General features: G+C 33.0%; 1 protein-coding gene across 1 annotated transcript; it reads left to right on the top strand.

The window, feature by feature from the left end:
• Nucleotides 1-18526: 18526 nt before the first annotated feature.
• LOC129312900 (uncharacterized) lies at nt 18527-20540 on the top strand. Its single transcript, XM_054955678.1, has 4 exons — nt 18527-18679; nt 18956-19575; nt 19736-19844; nt 20277-20540. Exons 1-4 carry the CDS (start codon nt 18602-18604, stop codon nt 20538-20540), a joined length of 1071 nt encoding a protein of 356 aa, XP_054811653.1. The 5' UTR covers nt 18527-18601.

Below are 20540 nucleotides of genomic sequence, written 5' to 3'. Positions count from 1 at the left end.
TTATTGTGGCAACAAACTCACGGTGAACTCACGATGAACGCCGACAATTGAATCAGAACAGAAAAGGCGAGTAGGAGATGAAGGTTGATCGAAGGTTCTATCTACCTAGGTTCTGGAGCATTCGACGATGGAGGAGAAGGAAAATGTCGGTTAAGAAGACAGGGAAATGCAACGCTCTGTTTTTACGCACCGAGGAGAGAATAAAAATCTGAGCATACAGATAATTGGGAAACTACAAGAGAGAGGACAAGAAAAATTACAAAAAAGGCACAACAAAAATTACAAGAAAGAACACAATTTTTTTATAATTTAAAATAAAATAAAATTATTTTTTTTTCCTGAACTCTAAACCTCCAAAAAAATTACTTGTATAAGTTTCAATAAATTACCACTCTTCACTTACTATAAAATTAAAGCAATTAAATAAAATATTAATTAAAAGAAAAATTTATTTAATTTTAAATTCATAATCATTACGTATTTAGTTCTTATCCTTCCATATTCATTGATGTTAGATGTAGGTTGAAGGAAAAGCAAGTTGAATTATTGGAATGTGGTTGAAGAACCTGCTTTTTGTTACTTTCTTGCTCTTCCTCTTCCATATTAATCTCATTGTTCATTTATTGGAAACCGCAATGTGAGGTGTATTTCTTCTTTTCCACTGACTCTGAGTGAACACTGTCATTGTGTTGATTATTTTCATGTGTGTCTTTGTTCTCCTTTGCAGTCTTTTGAGAAAACTGGGCATAAGGACTCAAAGCTTAAATAATTGTGTTAGATATTTCATTATATATATTTTATATATTATATTTTATTATTATGATAGAAAACTTTTTAAATCTAATATCCCAATTTAAGATACCATTAAATTAAAAGATATCATTAATAATACCTTTCCTTTTTTTTCTACACTCGTACCAAGTATAGATTATTGAAGATTCCTGAATGGCTTTGCAAGAATAGATAATTAATAATACCTTTCATTTTTTTTTCATTTTATATAAAAATATATTGTTGATCAAAGACCATGGTCCTTTGCAAGTTTTATACCTATATTTAGAACTTATATCCAAATATTTGGACCTTGGGATCCTTGTGGCATATTTTTATAGTCTTTTTTTTTTGGGCTTATTTAACATTCTGAATTTCAAATCCTACATTAATTACTGATTGCAAAATGAATTAGTAGTTTAATGTGAGATTAGTTCCTTAGATAGTGGAATGTTATATTGACTTATTGGGATGTTATATGAATAGATATGAGTGAAAGAATGAGGCCTTGGTGCAGTCCTCACTGTGCTACGCGCTACGGTGGAGGATGGGTATGCCACAGTGCATGGTGCAGAAACTTGTTTAAGTGGATGTGTCCTAAGTATGAAACCAAAAGGGAGATCAAGTGAAGAGAGGTCAGGCATGGAGAGAAAAGCCAAGCTCTACTAGGGCAAGCAATTTTGGGAAAAAGGATGATGTTTCTACCTGTTACTTATCAAGTAAGTCTCATACTACCTTAACTTCCGATTTTTCCTTATTTTCTCTTAGTTTTAACTATTAAAAATTTGAATTTGAAAGTTTTAAGGAGTTGATTTCTGATCCTATAGTAATAGAAAGGTCCTCCAGGATTGAATTAGTACCTTGTGACTAGTTTGAGTCTAAACGATAAAGCTTTACAGCTATAGGCTCAATTTAACTTAAACTAGAGAGAGAGTAATGAGAGGAATTGGGTTAGATAAAGGTTAGCATTGGTAGTGAATGATAATTGGCCATAACATGCATGAATGAGTATGAAAAGAGGAAGTGGTAGCAATTATATTTTTAATTGTGGTAATTGGTACTTTTGTCAATGATAAGATTGACTTTGGTTTGCAATTTTATGTAGATTCTTGAATACTATGAGTTGGATGTCATGAGGAACTTGAATAAGATTGTGGAGTAATCCTTTTTATTGAACAGAAGGGTTAAAGTAACTATATAGTTTATTATGTTTATTAACTATTATAACTAAGTAGAAGTCAATATGAAATGGTGAATTTGTTATTTTATGAGTTTTATGCATGATTTAACATTGTAAACGATTTTAGCATGAAATTGATTTGTGAAATGAAATTTGAAAGGTTATTAGTTTCGATTGATATATATATATATATATGTTATGTATAAAAGTGTATGATGTCGAAATGTGAATGAGTAGTGAAACTTATGAGAAAAAGCATGATCATAGGGGGTTGGGAGTTCACCTAGAATATGTGAAGTTGTGTGTGTGTGGAGATGGGAATGAAAAATTCATATGGTTGGGTTAGTACTATGGGACATCTGATACAACGTTATATAGACTAGTACCATGGGTAATCTAGTACAACATATTATGGGACTATTATCATAGGACATTTAGGTAGTTTGGCAACTCCCTAGTGCTTGTTAAGGTGCGGTTAAGAGTCAATGACACCTCCATTACCCATGTGTGAAGAGGGAAACCATAGTCCATAAGTCAGATAGATTACTTTTGGCTGACTATTTCTACCACCAAAAGTGTATTCGGGTCAATGAGTGGTTGATTTAGTAGAACCTATGATTTTGTGTCGAGGAGCCTTGGAGTTTTGGTAGCTAGATAATCATGCTAGTGTGTATTTATATAGAAATGCTTTGAAAAAAGGAAATTCCTACATACTTTGAAATAAAATTGGTGTTATTTTAGTTTTATTACTTTGGCATGGTTATCTGTGGTAACAGACATTAAATAAACTATATTGGTTACTGAGATTTTTATCTCACCCATGGTTATTACATTTTTCATGTTCTGGTAGTAGTGGTGCAAATAGGAAAGATATAGGTTGAGTTGACACCTCTCACTAAAGCCTTTTTGTAATAATTAGTGTAATGAATTTGTATATTATTAGTTATGAGCTTGTGTATAAGTTACCTTAGGAATTGAGTACATGTGCATAAGATTGTGAATATTGTGTTTGGGGGTTTTTGGTTCCCTAGCCTTGTGATATGTGTGAATAATGAAATGATAAAGCGGGCTAGTAGATGAATGTGAATATGTGCGGATATGAGGTATGCTCAATATGTATGTGAAAATTTGGCCTTAGATGAGAGTTAAATGAAAATGTGAAATTTTTGCCCAACTTATGTGTAATGGACAATTTATGAGCCAATTATGTGTATACATGTTATATTCTTTATATGATTAGTCAATTAAGTGTGTATTATCTTTTTGGATGTGGTTAAGGCCCTAAAAGTGACTAATGACTTTTGGTTTTGACTGGAGATGCTCAAGTGACAAATTTTGACTTAAAATGGTCAATAAGTACTTGGGTGTCTAATTTTCAAATGGAATATCAGATTTAAATGAAACTTGTGCCATTGGTTACATTTTGAAATAAGCTTCGTATGGGTGCTTGAACCATCCTAATTGGACATTGAATGCAAAAATGGCACACATCTGAAGTTCGCACTAAAATCTACTAAGTGATAACAAAATTAGGTGTGTGCACTATGGTGCATGTATCTACATGCTACAACGCATGGCACAGAGCAAGTAGCTGTGGTCTTCTTGCCACATGCCGTGGTGCATATGGCATGGGCCGCAATGCACGCCTCCTATTTTGACTTAATTTGATTTAAACACACACGTTTTCTTGTTCTTTGATGCACTCTTACATACTGCTTTCGCTATGTAAGGTTTTTATAATTCGAGTAATTTATAAAATGATTTTGAAAATTTTTTATAGGGGATCCCAACGTTTTCGAAACAAATAATTTGAGATTGATTAGTAAATTGTGTGGAGAGTTGTATGATAATGTCAGTGAGGGCATTACAGCTTATGTGCTTCAACCTACCTAATCCTTTTCAATTTTATAATGGTATACTATTTACCATGGTAAAGTTATGACTAAAGTTTAGTATTTTTTTTTAAGAAAAATACATATTGATTGACTTATTTGTTTTTGAAATAATTTAATTTTAAATAAGTTACATCCAATTATCTTACTAAAATTAATGAGAGATAGTTAAATTATTAACCTTAGTTGAAAAATAAAGAGAGATTCTCATGTTTCCTCTTATTGAATGCATCATAGTTAAAAAAAAAAAAAGTTCAGTCTCATATTTAAACTCTTAAATATTAATCTACCCATAGAAAATTGCAAAAAGATAAAATTAGACAGATGTAATTGATGAACCATCTTTGGATACAAAGTAGCTTATAAAAAAGACCATTAATTCATTTTAAAAAGTGACTTATATATGAAATTGCAGGGAGTATTTATTTATTGAGACATTCTCTCTACACTTTCATACCACTAGAATGGGGCCCTCCCTCTTCATCTCTATCATCTCCATGAATTCAACTCTTTGTCTGATTTATGCTCATACCAAAGCACACCACACACCAACAAATGTTTATTCAATTATTAAGAATTTGACCTACAATTTATAAAGTTGTGGGATCAAATTTCATTATCAAAATGATGATCTTTTTGGCAAGCAATTTACAAGTACTTTTTTATATTATAAAAATACACCACACATGCGCATGCACTAGGGAGGAACAAAGGTAACTCATTAAATTCCATTCGAATTTTATTTTATAATTAAAGTTATTCTCCATAACAAATGAAATATTAAAAATAAATTATATTTAAATACTTAGTTTAAAATTTTAAACTAGTATGATAATTATTTTCTCACAATTTAACAATATATTATTAGAATTTCATTATAAAAAATTAATATTTTTATAATCTTACATAAAAAGAAATCGGGGATTGTACCCATGTAATCAATACCGTAACCAGAGAATCCAAGTTCGTGTATTTATGGCATTGCTGCCATCAAAAAATCAAAGTGGCCCGAAAGGACATACTCAAAAATACTGTCATGGGCTCAAACCAGTTGGGCTATGAGTTTTGTCTTAGTATTTATAATGAAATTTTATCTTGGGAGAACTAAAGTAAATAATTTATAAGATAATTGTATCAAAAATTTAGAAGAGAATTATACAAAATAAGAATATGTTTTCAACCAAAATTTTGAAAATTATAATTTAAACTTTCTTATTTACAGCTTCAAGGTCCTCATTTTATATTAATCTTTTTATAAGATCCTTAATTATCATTTTTCTTTTTTTTCATGAAAAAAATCTCTTTACAATAGTAGTTCAAACATAAAAATCAAAATAATAAATAAAATTTTTATTATCTATTATAAACTCCATAAAAATTCAAAGAAAAATATTGAAATTTGGTATATTTATCTTCTTTACCATCCTGTCTCTGTTCACCAATGCACAAATTAAAGGCATCAAAAACAAAAATTAGGAAAACAGAATTCATGAACATCATTGAGTGGCTTGCCAAGATGAAACAATTAAGAGCTTGCAAAAACCAAGTGATTCAAAGAGATTGAATGAAAAGACTCCAATGAATTTTCTCTTTTCTTGGAAATAATTGGACCTAGACATTCACAGAGATTGAGTGAAAAGACTGAACAAGAGAATTATTCTTTTTTCTTATAATTAAACTGCTATATTTTTCCAGAAAAAAGGGATAGTTAAAACTTTAGTTTAATTATGTAGTTTTACCAAATTTTGAAATTGGTCCTTATAGTTAAAATCATTTTGTGTTACTCTTTAGAGTTTATTGCGTCACCACTATTAATCCCTAAAGTTTCCAAAGCCCACTTGATGAGAAATGAGGGGAATGGAAAGCTTTTTGAATTAGATGTGCAAGCACTAATAGCCAGAGTTTATAAACAAGATCAAACTTGCAATCTCCTACTTATGAGAAAGCATACATGCCACTGAGTTACAAAACCATTGGCTGAAGGGAATGGAAAACTGACATGACATAACTAACTAAAGCACTCTCTATTCACAGAACACCAGTGTATTTTAATTCATGTTAAAAAAAAGAAAGATAAAATGAACCTCAAAGAGAGAGTGTTTGATGATGAAAACAATTGAGGGCATGTTTAATTTGGTTACTATTTGTGAAAAATCATAAGTTCTTTTAAGACACTTTTAAAAGTTAAATATTATTTTTGAAATTTTTTTGACAATAGTTAATTTGGACTACTTTTTGAAAGCTACTTTTAATGAAATTTTAGTCCTTTAAATTTGCATCATTCATTCATTTGCTCTCTCAAATTGAAATTTTATAATTTTACATTTAGAGTTCCCAAAACCACCATTGATGATCACTTATTTTTTATATATTCACCACTGTTTTTCTCTTGCAAATGAGAGGTAAATAGAATATAGTCCTTACAAAAATGCGCGCGCGCACAAATATATATATATATATATTAAATATTACTTTAACGTTGAAAAACCATTTGGGTTGCATTTTGCTCTTCTAGTTTCAATTTTCTTTTTTTCCAGTTTCACACTGTTAAAACTTGGAGAAGCAAATACGAGAGGAAAAACTCCAAGGACCAAATTGAAAACTAAGGGAAATTATACGGGCTCGAAAATTAAGTTTCCCGAAATAAATATTACACATTTGGCACTAAATACTATGCCCTTATTTTTAATAATCTCAATTCAATGTATATAAAAGCACTATTTTCTCTTGTTTATTACAAAGAAACTTTTTTTCTTAACCAAAAAACAGAAACAGTTCCTTTTGTTTTAAAAACTGTATTATTAAGGATGTAGTTTGCATGCAGCAGAAGATCAAACTATATTATATGGCTAAGCTTCAAGTTAACTCAACTAAATAGACTTCACAGCTAGTAATGTCTTCAATGACTCCACTTCGTCGTCAGGAGACTTACTGATGCACAAAAAGACCTTACATTATATTTAAATTAAAAATAACTGTAATGTTAATATAGCTCCAAAATTCAAATATATAGAATTTAAGGCATGTCTTCTTCATCATATTTTTTTATGATATAAATATTTATGAATGTTTTGGGTCTTAAAGTATGACTACAAAAAATTACTCAAAATTTAGGAAGAATTTAAGAAAATTAGTATATCAAAGGAAGAAATATTTGGATTAATTATATCAATTTTATTGGTTAAGAATTTCCCAAATAATTAATTATAAAATTTAAATTCTATTAGGGCAAGAAAACACCAATATTTCTAACCATCGATAGAAAATAACATGAATCCAGGCCCAATTTTGGAGGGAGAAGTGCTGTCTCTAGCGGGCTTCAAATTAATGGACGAGAATTGTTTATTTTCCCCCTTTAAATGCTACCTTGCCAATTAAAAGATAAAAATACAATTGGTTGAAATTAGTTGAATTCAACAAGTTATTAAATCAAGTTGATTTCTCCCCTTTAAACTAAAACTTCCTTTACTTCCCATATGCTTATTTTCGGCCATCAAATGCAGAGATAGAGAGAGTAGGTGAGGGAGAGAGTTTCTGCATGCAAAAAAGGAGATTTAGGGAGAGGAAGGATGAATCAAGCAAGATCACTATCCAAATCACATTTCTACCTCAATCACAAAAGTTGTTCTACTCTTCAAAAGCAATAATCCTACGGTTTAAGATTCTTGAGAGGAGGAGTTTGGTGCAGCCAAGAAGTGTGGAAGTTGGAGAATCTAAGAGAAAGTTATAGCAAAGGAAAGAGGTGAGCACAAGCTTTAGCTTGAGTTAAGTATCTTGGGATTTAATTAAGTTTTCATGAAGTTATGCTGCTGTCCTGTTGTTTTGAAAGAGAAAACCTTAGGATTTTGATGATGTTACGACCATGGAAATGATGTTGAAAGAGATTTAGGCATCATAGAACAAATGTTTAGCAAATTTTGTGAAAATTGGAAAGCTTAAATTTAAGGTGATTTTCTGTCCAATTTTCTTCAAAATAAAGCAATGAATTTAATCTTGTTTAAGTTCATGTAATATGATTTAAAACCTAGCCTTGAGCCATGTAAATATAAAGCATGAAAATATCTTGGAAGCAAGCACAATCTAGGAGTTCAAATACCCATAATTGTTGCCAAGACTAGTTTAAGGGGAAGGAAGTTGAATTTGTCAATTTCAGATTAAAAATGAATTTCTTATGAAAAATTGAGTGGGGAAATGATGGTAAAAGAATTTTTATGCCTAAGAAAGTTCATGGAAAAACTTAACATACAAAAAAAGGAGCAAGAATTAAATAAATAGTAAGTTGTAATGTGTTGACAAGGTGATTATTAATGGCTCTAGCAGTTGTAATAAATATTAAGTTAAGATGCATTTTTATCCCTAAACTTTTTTTTTTGAAGTGTTGGGTACCCTATATTAATAAGTGGAACAATCTTTCCCTTGAACTATTTTTTCTAAGGAGTAGAAAAAACCCTTTTGTTAGTCAGCTATTAACTTTGCCATTTTCTATTACATGACATGTGTTTGGGTTAAAGTCATACCAATTATTTGGTGCCAGTTTGCCCTTCATTGCATGTAAACTTACCCTTCATTGCATGTCTGGTATTTATGCTTTTATGATAATATTTATCATTTGTTTTCTTGATTATATGAATCATGAATGAGTGTTTGAAGCTGTTTTATTAAGTGTTCCATGGTTCATGTATGACATATGAAACATTGAGCATGTAAACATATTGTTATATATGTATGTTTAAATATATGGTTTTTAAGTTATGTAATGCGAGCATATGTCATTAATGAATCTTTTGCCTTATATGTTTGAATGGTATTATTTACTATAGAGATTCTCTCAAATATCACCCCCATTAACTAACCATGCTGGTTTATAAGCCTCCAAAGGAAGAGCTAGAGCAAAAAGCAAAGGAAAATGAATGAAGAGATGATTTTCCTATGGCATTATTTTGCTAAAAGATGAAAAATGTATAAGTAATTCCATGAGCTATGAAAATTCATGATGTGATCTTGGCATGTATAAGTGATATGTGTTCATGTATGATGACCAATTTGGTGTCCTAATCTAGCCTTGAAATCATGATTTTAACATGCATAATTGGTGCTGTCCAGATTAGGCCTCTTTTCAAAGAAAGGTTACTGTTTCATTGTTTATCATGTAGTAAATCAAGTTCAATGCTCATGAGAATTTTTATGAGAAAACTAGACGCATAAAGATTTCCTAAAAGTCCTAAACCAGGTTATTTGGATGTGTAAACCTTGACTTATGAATTTTTCAAGTTATGGAACAGAATAAATCCTAGAAACAGGGCAGTATTGGAAAATGAATTAACCGTACTGTTGGGAACACACAAAGGTTAAAAATGAATTTTTATTATATAAAGGACTTCAATAGATTTCAATATAATTTCAAAGTATCCTCATATAATTTTTATAGATTTAGTTATAATTTTTCAAAGTTTAGCAAAAATTCTAAACTTATCAAATGTACAGAAACTCGATATTCATTTGTGAATTTTGATTTATGGGCTTGAATTTTTCGTTTTGCATAAAGTATATCACTTTTAGTTGTGTAAGGAAAGTGTTAAAAGTAAGAATTTAATAGAACACACTGAGTATGTACAAGTATAACATTGATACTGGGCTAGCCACTCTAATAAGCCTAGACCATCGGGTTACATTATAAGTATGTAGATCATTTTATTATTCATCATTTGCTTTGGAAAAAAATAAAAGGAAGAGAATAGAAAAGAGGAGGCCTATGTTTAAAAGAAATGACAGATTTATGCAACGACGAGATTAATTACAACCTTCAGTTGACAGTACTTAATACCCAAGGGAGAAAGAAAAGGTCCTTGGAATGAAATTGTGCAAAAACACAACAAGCAACAGAAACAAATTATAACAATTAATAATTTTTTAATAAAGAAATATTTCTTTGATAATAAGTTAAGAAAATATAAAAAAGAATCAAAATCTTATATCCTTCCTTCTTCCTTGTCGGTGAAGACACAGAATAGAGTGAGTGAGAGACTGACATGGATTCTCTGTCTTTCTTCTTTCCCGTTGCATTGGTTCAGCCTCGCCGGATGTGTGTTGTCTCCCCACTGCCAGAAAATTCATCCTTTCCTTGTCCTTCGGTTGATCATCCGTGTTTGCACAGCTGAGAGATTGAATCTTCTGCCCTGTTGCTGCTCTATTTCGTAATGTGTGTACGCGTGTTCAGCTTTCCTCTTTTCTTTCTCCTTAGCTGCTGAAAATTTCATGTGCTTGGGTAGGGTTGCTTGATTCTTTTCGTTGGTTTGTTGAAATCTCTGGTTTTCTTCCTTTTTGTTTGTGCAGGAGACCAAAGTTTTCCTCTTTTCTTCTTCTTGAACACAGGCCACGTACTGATTCGTTGTTGCTGCCACTGAGTTTTGTTGAGGTGATTTGTTGTTTCTCCTTCCTCGTCGATTTCCATAGAAGCAGAAGCATCCTTTTTCTTTCCTCTAGCTGATTAATACTACACCTATTTCTCATTGCAGCTGTCTAGAGATTTTAGAAAGAATTGAGCTGTAGTTTTGGTTAATGTTGAATGTTATGTTGCCATGATGCTAAGTTGAAATTGGGTTGTGGAACTGGAAGTTTAAAAATTGTTGAAATTACTTGGATTCTCATCCCATAATTTTGTTAATGATAAATACCCTTAAGGTATTTGTAGGTATGCTTGAAAGAAGTTGGTGGGAATATGATTGTTTAAATTTTATAGTATAGCCTAGGGGAATTATAAATATTATTTGAGAGAGTATATGTTCTTGCACGCAAGTTGTAAAGCTGAAATGTTCATTGAAATTGTATTGCACCTAAAAGAAAATTATTAGACTAAATGATAATTAAGATTTTGTTAAGGTTGGAATAAGAGTTATGTTAATGATGGTAGTTGAATGTTGCCTAGTGTTGTTTGATTATTTGATAGAAGTTTTTGAAGGATTTAGTGAAAATTTAAGGGAATATTGAGAAATTTTAGGGAATATCAAAAATATGGAATGTTAATTTTGCTTGTTTATTGTCATAAGAAGGGAAATTTATAATGATAAGAGGAAGGTTGGATTATGTGTTAGATTATTGGAGAATCACTGAAGTAAGTGAGAATTGAGGGGATCAAGTTTTAGAATTCTTAGAAACCTCAGGTGATGGGTAGCATTCCAAACAAATTTTCCAATAATGTATTTATAAACACTTTCTTAGTCAAATTTTAATATTATTTCCTTATAAATTGTATTAATAAATTTTTCAATTCAATTTTTATAATAATTGTTTTATCGATTATCATGCCTTTATTTTACTCATAATTTATGTTATTACAACTTATTTATTTAATTTCATGTTTGATATGAAAATGAAGTTGGACGATGAGAATTAATTGTTAAAGAGTATGACTGAAAATGAAAACTTTGAAATTCCTTTCTTGCTCTATGCAAACTTGATTTTGATTAGAGTGACTGAAATCAAACATTAGTTGCTAACGATATTTCTGTTAGCTCTTGCCATGCCATGGCATAGTTAGCTAGTAGAATACTTGTGGGAGGTGCTAGCCCTATGTGAGGGCCAATACACATGAAATGGAGGGATAGTTATTCGTGAGCATAATACTCACACTTATTTTCATAGGCCAATGCTTGTACTTGATTTGTGGCTCCTGCCGTGCTTGTTTTGTAGCTTTTAATTGCGCTTGACTGGTTACTTATCCTCATAGACTGTATGTTTATACTTGATTAGTTATTTATCTTCATGGACTGTGTGGCTATGCTTGTTATTCATACTGATAAAATCCTAAATTTAAGTTAAAATTTATCATTTCTCTATTAAATTCTCTAAAAGTATTTTATTAAATTGCATTATTATTGGAATTTTTTTTTATTTTATGAGCAATACAAATATTAATACATTTATGTGATTCTAATAGCATTGTTTAAATTTATTGGTTACTGTCTTCATAGTTTTTTATTTTTGTTATTATAATTTTAATTGGAATGCTACTCATCAAAAAATTTCTTTGATATCAAATATTGTAGTTAACCCTGCACCTCCAGTGGATCATTGAGGGGCCCTATTGTTATTGGAAAGAGGAAGCGCACTGTGACTATCTCTTTTTGGTGAAATTATGTTTTGTATTATACAATTATAATTTAGTGCTCTACATATACCATAATTAGATCCTAGGTTATTTTGTTGGTATATAATTTGCTGATGTGGAGCTAGTTTTCCTTGCTGGTTTGGTTAACATGTTTTCTTATTGTAGAAATTTCGAGAGGTTTAAATTATAGGAGAGACTCTAGCGCAATTTTTATGCAACATTTGAAATTCTACAAACTTTATTATTATATATAACTTATATATATATATCAATAACTTAGCTTAATCTCTAGCTAATTGAGACTTATGGAATGTGAATTCATCTCATATTTTATGCTGGTCATACCCTTAGTATTGGGGTGTTGTAATTGCAAAAAAAAAAAAAAAAGAGGGTCAAATAGACGAGCTAGTGCATTTTTTAAAAAAGTGCCATTAATATTTCATTAAATTTCAAAGATTCTTGTAATAATTATGGACTAATTGGTAAGAGTATATATATATATATATATATATCCAATTTTAATAAGTTGTTTTGAACTTTGAAGTTCCTTGTTCTCTCATAGAACAGCCACAACAGGGGAGCCTTCAAGAAGCTTTAGAAATAGTCCACTACCTTTGTCTCTACTTAGAGGGATTAGCCACTCTGATCGGATAGTTTGATAGAAAGAAAAATATTTTCTACAAAGGAAATGACATATGTACATTGTCCATTTTCTTTTTAAAGATATTCTCCATTTCTTTTATAGAAATATTTTTTTGTATAACAAACATACACTAATAAGTAATGATTGTTCTTGTGATCACTATACTGAAATCATGTTTTTCTATATCTCACTAATTATTTTCCAAAGCTTTTCTTCCATTCCGAATAATTTATGTGCATTTATATTATTGAAAACAACTTTAGGTTCACATATATTATCTTGATTTATATTAAAGGTTTACTCTGAACAAAGACTTCAATTAAAACTAACTTTAGTTTGCTTAAAGCTGACAATAAAAATAATAATAAATTAGAAAAAACATCTAGACTTAGACATTTAAGATCTCTTTTTAGAAGAAGCTTCATTATGTAACGTAGCATATGGCAATATACAAACTTATCACTCCCCTATTCTTCATCTGCAAAATAGATCAGTAGTTAGTTGTTACTTGTAAAGTGGAGGATAAAGATTTATCTCAATTATTATATTGACAAACAATAAATAATATATTAGCAAAATCATACATATTAGAAATTCATGTCAAGTCAAAAGTGAAGCTATGAGCCTATGACTAAAACTATGAGATTGAGAGATGCACAAGTGAAGCTAATGCATGAGAAGTTTGGTTCAATGGCCTACGGGAGAAAACGACTATGATGGGAACCACCCCACAAGGACTGGTTGAAATTAAACGCTGATGGTACCTTCTCATTGGGAATAAACATGACCGCATACTGATGATTAATATGTGAATAAAGACAAGAATACCAGCTGGTTTGATGGGCCATCCATTTAAATGTTTTTTTTTTGGACTCAGGCTTGACAAGTCAAGAAATTTTAGGATAAATAAGCTTGTAGGCCTAATCTTTTTAGGCCTTGTAATGATGAACTCGAGCTCAAGCAGTCCATTTAGGCCTATTTTTGTTTTACCCCTAAACAATAAAATATTTTTAATTTTTAAATTAAATTTAGACTTTAGATTATATATTTATACGTTAAAATTAAAAAAATAAAACATTATAATATAAAAAAATTAAACTTTTAAAAATCTTAAAAAATATATATATATATATATATATAGGCTTACAAACCTGGCTAGCTTGAGTCGTTTGAATAAGAGCTAGACTTCAAAAATTATTGATTTTGGAATACTTGAGCTTATGGGCTTGAACTCATATGAGGCACGCTTATAAGGGCCCAGCCTGCCTGTTTCCTATCTCTATAGATGACTCTATGAAGACAATCTGACGGCTTGGAGTGCTTCTTCGTACTGAGGTTAACCATGATCATCATGACTATGATCTTATTGTTACAATACTGTAGAATATATCTTGAACAAAGAATGGGCAGTTGTGCTACGTGAGGTTAATCAAGCCACGGACTTTCTAGCCAAATGGGGTCTTTATTCAGTGATGCTGAGCTTTCATGCTGTGAATAAAAATAAACCACGTTCTTCATGAGCTCCAGTGTGTGTGCGCGTGTGTGTGTGTGTGTGTTACAAAGGGAGTGCTTGAAAGATGCTAATGTGTTTGTAACTTAGCCACTCCGTGGCTTCCTTGTTTATTAAAAAAGGAAATGTAGGTCCGTGGAAGGCTAGTAAATATCGATCAACAAGCTGCCAAGAAATGTAGGAAAGTTAATAAAAATAAAAATTAATCACCTATTGCTTGCTTGATTTCTATTTTTAAAAATTATTTTCATTTTCAAGAACAAAAAATTTTAAAAAAACTTGTTTAGATAAGTATTTTGGATTTAAATATTTTCAAAACTATTTTCATTTTTGTTTTTGAAACAAAAGGTGAAAACATCTTAGAGTTTTTTTTTTAATTTTTTTATTTTTAAAGCACACTACATCTGATTATGGTAAACTATTTTCAATTATGGCCAACCACTATTGTAAGTCACCACTATTTTTTTAAATCAGATATAAGAAACTATTATTAACCACTGTGACCACTACTACATGTCATTTTTTAATTTTAAAATTGTTTTCAAATTAAGATAATTAAACAGATTTTTCTTTTTGTTTTGTTTTAAAAATAATTTAAAAAATAGAACAAAATCAAACAAAGCCACCTAGTACAGTTTGCATTTTTCAACAAATTAAAAAATATACACGCCAAAAGGCTCGTTAAGGACAAGATTTAGGAAAATTAGGTCACAAAGACATAATATGTACTGCTAGGGTAATTATGTATTTTTTTCCTAATAAATCAATCATTACAAGGACGCACACATTCCGGTGGACAATGTTTCTGAGGTTGTCTTCTCACGTGTCTATATTTATATATTGCCGAGAGAACTTGCCCTTCTTGCCAATGCTAATCAGGACTGTGTCACGTGCAGCCATAGTTGTCTATAAATTTCTTATGTTTTATTTTTCTGATTGGATTTTGATTTTGTGTTCTCTTCAAAAATGGGAGCTTGAAAGGTACAGAGGGATCAATTCATTTATTCCTCTTATATCACTTCATAAGAGCCTTAATCTCCAGAATTGATCTTGCTGGTGCTCAAGGATGGATGATAATTGTGCTCTGACCTCTATTCTGGGTTTCAACTTCACATGAAAATATCATAAATTTTGTTTTCTTTTATTTTTTTCCTCTTTGTATGGCCCTGGTTTTTCTTTTATCATGAGAAAGTTGGATAGAATCATATGCCTTAAGGGATGTATTTTTAATGTTACAATTAAATATTTTGTGTGCTAGGAACAGCTTAGTTGAGGGGAAGTCATCGGCCTTTTAGCTGAAAATTTCATTACAGAAAACTTTAGGAACATGATTTGGGTTTACCTTGTCTTGGAGACATTTCATCATATCCAATCCCTGTTAATGAAACTCTACCTGGATCTCTAATATGTGATTTCTTAAGTGTCATAAATGTGTATGCATGTGTTTTTCCTTATATCATGCCTACTATATTGTTTCACAAATTATTACATGGCAGGAAAGACAAAGGATTATATATAATGAACAAAAAAAGCTAGCTCGCATCAGGCACAAACAAAATCCGAAATGGCTTGCTATGAGGATGAATTGATAGGGAAGAGGATGCAAGTGTTTTATCTTTTGACTTTCATGTTTAAGTTTGCAATTATATGGAACGATTCTAATTGTTGTAACATTGTTAGGAAGAATATCAAAGAGCCAGGAACCAAAAGCAAGTGAAACAACAATTGAGGAACATATTCAAGCATAATTGAGAAATATATTAGAGGAATGAATCTTTATATTTCACTAATAAAGTATCATCATTGGCTAGCTAAATATATTCTTTAACTTAGCATGAATCCACCTATATGCTCCAAAGTACATATTTTTATGCTTGGGTGAAAATAAATGCATGTATATAATAAATAATGAGTCCAACATATTCTGAAAGTAGACCAAAAAAAAAAAACAAAGGAGAACAATTAACCACAAAAATGATTAGATAAATACAAAAAAGTTCCATTGTTGCATACTTGCATTGTTCTGTGCAAAGACAGGGGAGGGAGAGTGATATAGATTAGGAATGGAATTAATGGCGTTTAACAAGAGTAAACAAGTAAGTTTAAATTTCTAAGATGCACTTTTTAATAAATAAAAATGTATTTTAGAATCATTGATATAGTATTTTTTAAAAGAGTTAAAAATTAAATTTAATCGTGTACTTTCTAAAATTAAGTGATGGCTTATGTAATATTAATAAAATTAAATATAAATGAATATATTTCACTCATTCACTCTAAAAATGAATCATATATAATATGAAAATTTCTAACAATACATATTAAATGAAACGGACTGAAACGGACAACAGAACTAATACACGAGAGTTACAGAATTGAAGCCAAACGTGTTCCGTTACCCTTCATTAAGCCAATAAAACGTTTAGCATTTACATTTGTAACGTTAGCTGATTACTGTTTTCGTTCAGAGTCCTAACACTATAAATAGGACACTCACTTTGTTGTAAGGAGGCAGACTAGAAATAAAATTCAAAGTTTTCTCTTTTCATTCGGTTTCTGTGCCATTTTTGGTATCAGAGCTGGTCCAGAGAACGAGAGAGTGAGTTACAGTTGAGAAAGTACGCCGGAAAGAAGAGAGATTCAGAGGAGGAGTCCCTGACGTCTTCGCGTTTTACAAACCGGGCATTTTCTCAGAAAACTAACATCACCATCGTGCTCAGGAGGTCCGAAAACGTGGAACAAGAGGTTCCCCGTCACCGAAAACAGTCGCACGCGCCTCCACGCGCCACCGTCGTAAACCCATGAGCCTCACCGCCGGTCCACGCGCCGTCACACGCTATCCGAAGGTTGAAGACGCTGACGTCAGCTGCCACGTCATCGTTCTGACCCGGTCAACGACAGGTCAGACCAAATAGTTTTATGCCACGTGTCACAGTCGCCACGTCACTGCGCCCAGTCAGCCAACTTTTCAGAAATTGCATTTTCGCCCCAAATCTTTCAGTAATTCTAAATTTACCCCTATTGTTTATGAAATTTCATATTATCCCCCAAATTTTTCAGAAATTCCATTTTAACCCCTAAACTTTCCTCAAATTACACTTTTGCTCCTTGATTTTACCTGAATTCCAGTTTAACCCCTATATTTTTCATAAATTTCAATTTGACCCATCATTCTTCTAGAATCGCTATTTTACCCCCTAGACAGTCCAAAATCCCCATTTTGCCCCTAGCCTTTGAAAAAAAAAAATTCACTTTACCCCTATATCCTTCAACGTTTCCAATCGCACCCCAATCTTTATCCCTAGCCTTGACACTTATTCAAAATGCCTCCAAGACGTAGACATGTGCACGAGGTTGAGATGGAAGAGTTGAGACGTAGGATACGAGAATTGGAAGCTACTGTGGAATTGCAGCAAACTCTGTTAAACAACAACAGAGAAAATTTAGAGAGAGATTCGGGAAGCAGTAGTTCGTCATCTACTGAAAACCACCGCCGCCCACGACAACAACAATTCCGCCCTAATGACATCAAGGTTGATGTTCCTGAATTCGAGGGAAGGCTCCAGCCAGACGAGTTTGTAGATTGGCTACAAACTGTTGAACGAGTATTTGAATACAAGGAGATTCCAGATGCGCAGAAAGTCAAAATTATCGCCCTCAAACTTAAGAAACATGCTTCTATTTGGTGGGAAAACCTCAGACGGAAAAGCGCAAGATTGAAACCTGGGAGAAAATGAAACGCCAGCTCACCAGGAAATTTTTACCAGATCATTACCACCAGGATAATTTTATCCAGTTGTAAAATCTTCGACAGAGATCTTTATCTGTAAAAGAATATACTAGAGAGTTTGAACAACTCATGATGAAGTGTGATATTCAGGAGAAGGAGGAGCAAACAATAGCCCGGTACCTTGCAGGCTTAAACACAGATATCAGTCGTCCAGTCCAGCTTCAACAATATTGGACCTTGGATGATGTCATCCGTCTGGCCGTGCGTGTTGAGAAGCAGATGCCCAAGAGATCTGCTTTCCAACCTTCATCCTCTAGGAGTTATCCAGAAGGCCGTAAAGCAGAATTTCAGCAGACTAACTCCTCAAGCAAGCCACAACCTACTGCTATGCGCAAACCACCATCCAATGCTGCCAAGGAATCTGGTTCCAAAGCAATCAAATGCTTTAAATGCCAAGGATTTGGCCATATTACTGCGGACTGTCCTACACGAAGGGTTGTCACCATTCGAGAAGGATCAGGGTATGAAGCACTTGAAGAAGGTGAGGAGGACGATGAGTTCTACGGCACTGATCCCGTATATGACGAGGAGGTCACACCTGCTGATCAAGGAGAAGCATTGGTGCTTAGACGAAGTCTGCATACAATAGTAGTCAAAGAAGAACCTTGGTTACGACGCAACATTTTTCACACTCGTTGCACGGCCCAAGGAAAAGTTTGTAATGTCATCATTGACAGTGGAAGCTGTGAAAATGTAGTATCTAACTACATGGTGGAGAAATTGAAGTTGCCAACACAAGATCATCCACAACCTTACAAGCTTCACTGGCTCAACAAAGGGAATGAGGTAAAAGTTTCTAAACAATGCCTTGTGACCTTTTCTATTGGGAATCGATATTGTGATGAAGTTTTATGTAATGTTGTTCCCATGGATGCATGCCACCTTCTCTTGGGGAGGCCATGGCAATATGACCGACATGCTATGCATAACGGGCGAGCGAACACTTATTCTTTTACGAAAGATGGTGTCAAGTTTACACTAGCGCCTCTACCACCCAATGAGATTAGCCAATTTTCAAGGGAATCTAGTGTATCTAAGCCGTTAGTGTCTTTGTTGACTAAGGAGGAATTCAAGGTGTCAAAATCCGAAGCCCAAATGATGAGCATTATTTTGGTGCTTGAGGTGAACGATGAGACGGTCAATCCACCTGGAGTCATTCCGTTATTGTCAGAATTTTCAGATGTAATATCCGGTGAGATACCACCAGGGTTGCCTCCAATGCGAGACATACAGCATGCCATTGACTTCGTTCCAGGAGCAGTCATTCCTAATAAGCCTGCTTATAGGATGAGTCCCCAGGAACATGCCGAAGTCCAACGACAAGTTGAAGAGTTGTTGAAGAAAGGGTTAGTTCGAGAAAGTATCAGCCCTTGTGCTGTACCTGTTCTTCTAGTACCTAAGAAGGATGGGAGTTGGAGAATGTGCATTGACTGCCGAGCCGTCAACAAGATCACTATTAAGTATCGGTTTCCGATACCTCGGCTTGATGATATGCTGGACCAGTTGCATGGTGCCACTACTTTCTCCAAAATTGATCTTCGTAGTGGGTACCATCAAATCAGAATTCGACCAGGAGATGAGTGGAAGACTGCTTTCAAGACCAGAGATGGCTTATATGAGTGGAATGTGATGCCTTTTGGGTTAACAAATGCTCCTAGCACATTTATACGCCTGATGAATCAGTATTGAGACCTTCATTAGTAAATTTATTGTTGTGTACTTTGACGATATTCTTATTTACAGTAAGAATCAAGAGGAGCATTTAGATCACTTGCGGCAAGTTTTGCAAGCCTTGCGTGAGCAGAAGCTTTATGCAAATCTCAAGAAGTGCACCTTCCTCACCAACGAAGTTGTGTTCTTGGGTTACATCATTACCGCGGAAGGTGTTCGCGTTGATCCAAGCAAAGTTGTAGCCATTGACAGTTGGCCAATTCCAAAATCCATCCAGGAGGTTCGAAGCTTCCACGGATTAGCTTCTTTCTACAGGAGGTTCATCCATAATTTTAGCTCAATTGCCGCACCACTTACAGACTGCACCAAAGAAGAGAAGTTTCAGTGGACAGAGCAAGCTCAGAAAAGCTTTGAGGAGCTTAAGAAGAAGTTGACCAAAGCTCCAGTCCTAGCTCTTCCTAATTTTGATCAAGTATTTAAAGTTAGCTGTGATGCTTCTAACACTGGCATTGGTGCTGTCTTAAGCCAGGAGGGCCATCCCATTGCCTTTTTTAGTGAGAAGCTCAATGATGCCAAGCTCAAATATTCTACCTATGACAAGGAATTCTATGCCATTGTCCGAGCTCTTCAATATTGGAGTCATTATCTCCTAAATAAAGAGTTCATACTTTTTTCGGACCATGAGGCTCTCAAGTATTTGAATTCCCAGCAGAAGATCAGCCGCAGACATGCTCGTTGGAGTGAACTCTTACAGTCTTATCCATTCCTTATCAAACATAAGGCTGGAACTCTGAACTCCGTAGCAGATGCCCTTAGTCGTTGCCATGTACTACTTACAACACTACAAACCAAGGTTGTTGGATTTGACCTTGTCAAAGAGTTATATCAAGATGATCCTGATTTCCGAGGAGTGTGGGAAGCAACTATAAATCAACCTTTCCACCAGTTCTACAGACACGACGGGTTTTTATTTTGA

This window comes from Prosopis cineraria, unplaced genomic scaffold, assembly GCF_029017545.1.
Source record: "Prosopis cineraria cultivar Desert tree isolate PC_DT_omini unplaced genomic scaffold, ASM2901754v1 PC6, whole genome shotgun sequence".
In the NCBI taxonomy this organism is placed as follows: Eukaryota; Viridiplantae; Streptophyta; class Magnoliopsida; order Fabales; family Fabaceae; genus Prosopis; species Prosopis cineraria.
Note: the sequence above shows the minus strand (reverse complement) of the source record. Positions and strands in the feature narration are given on the sequence as shown.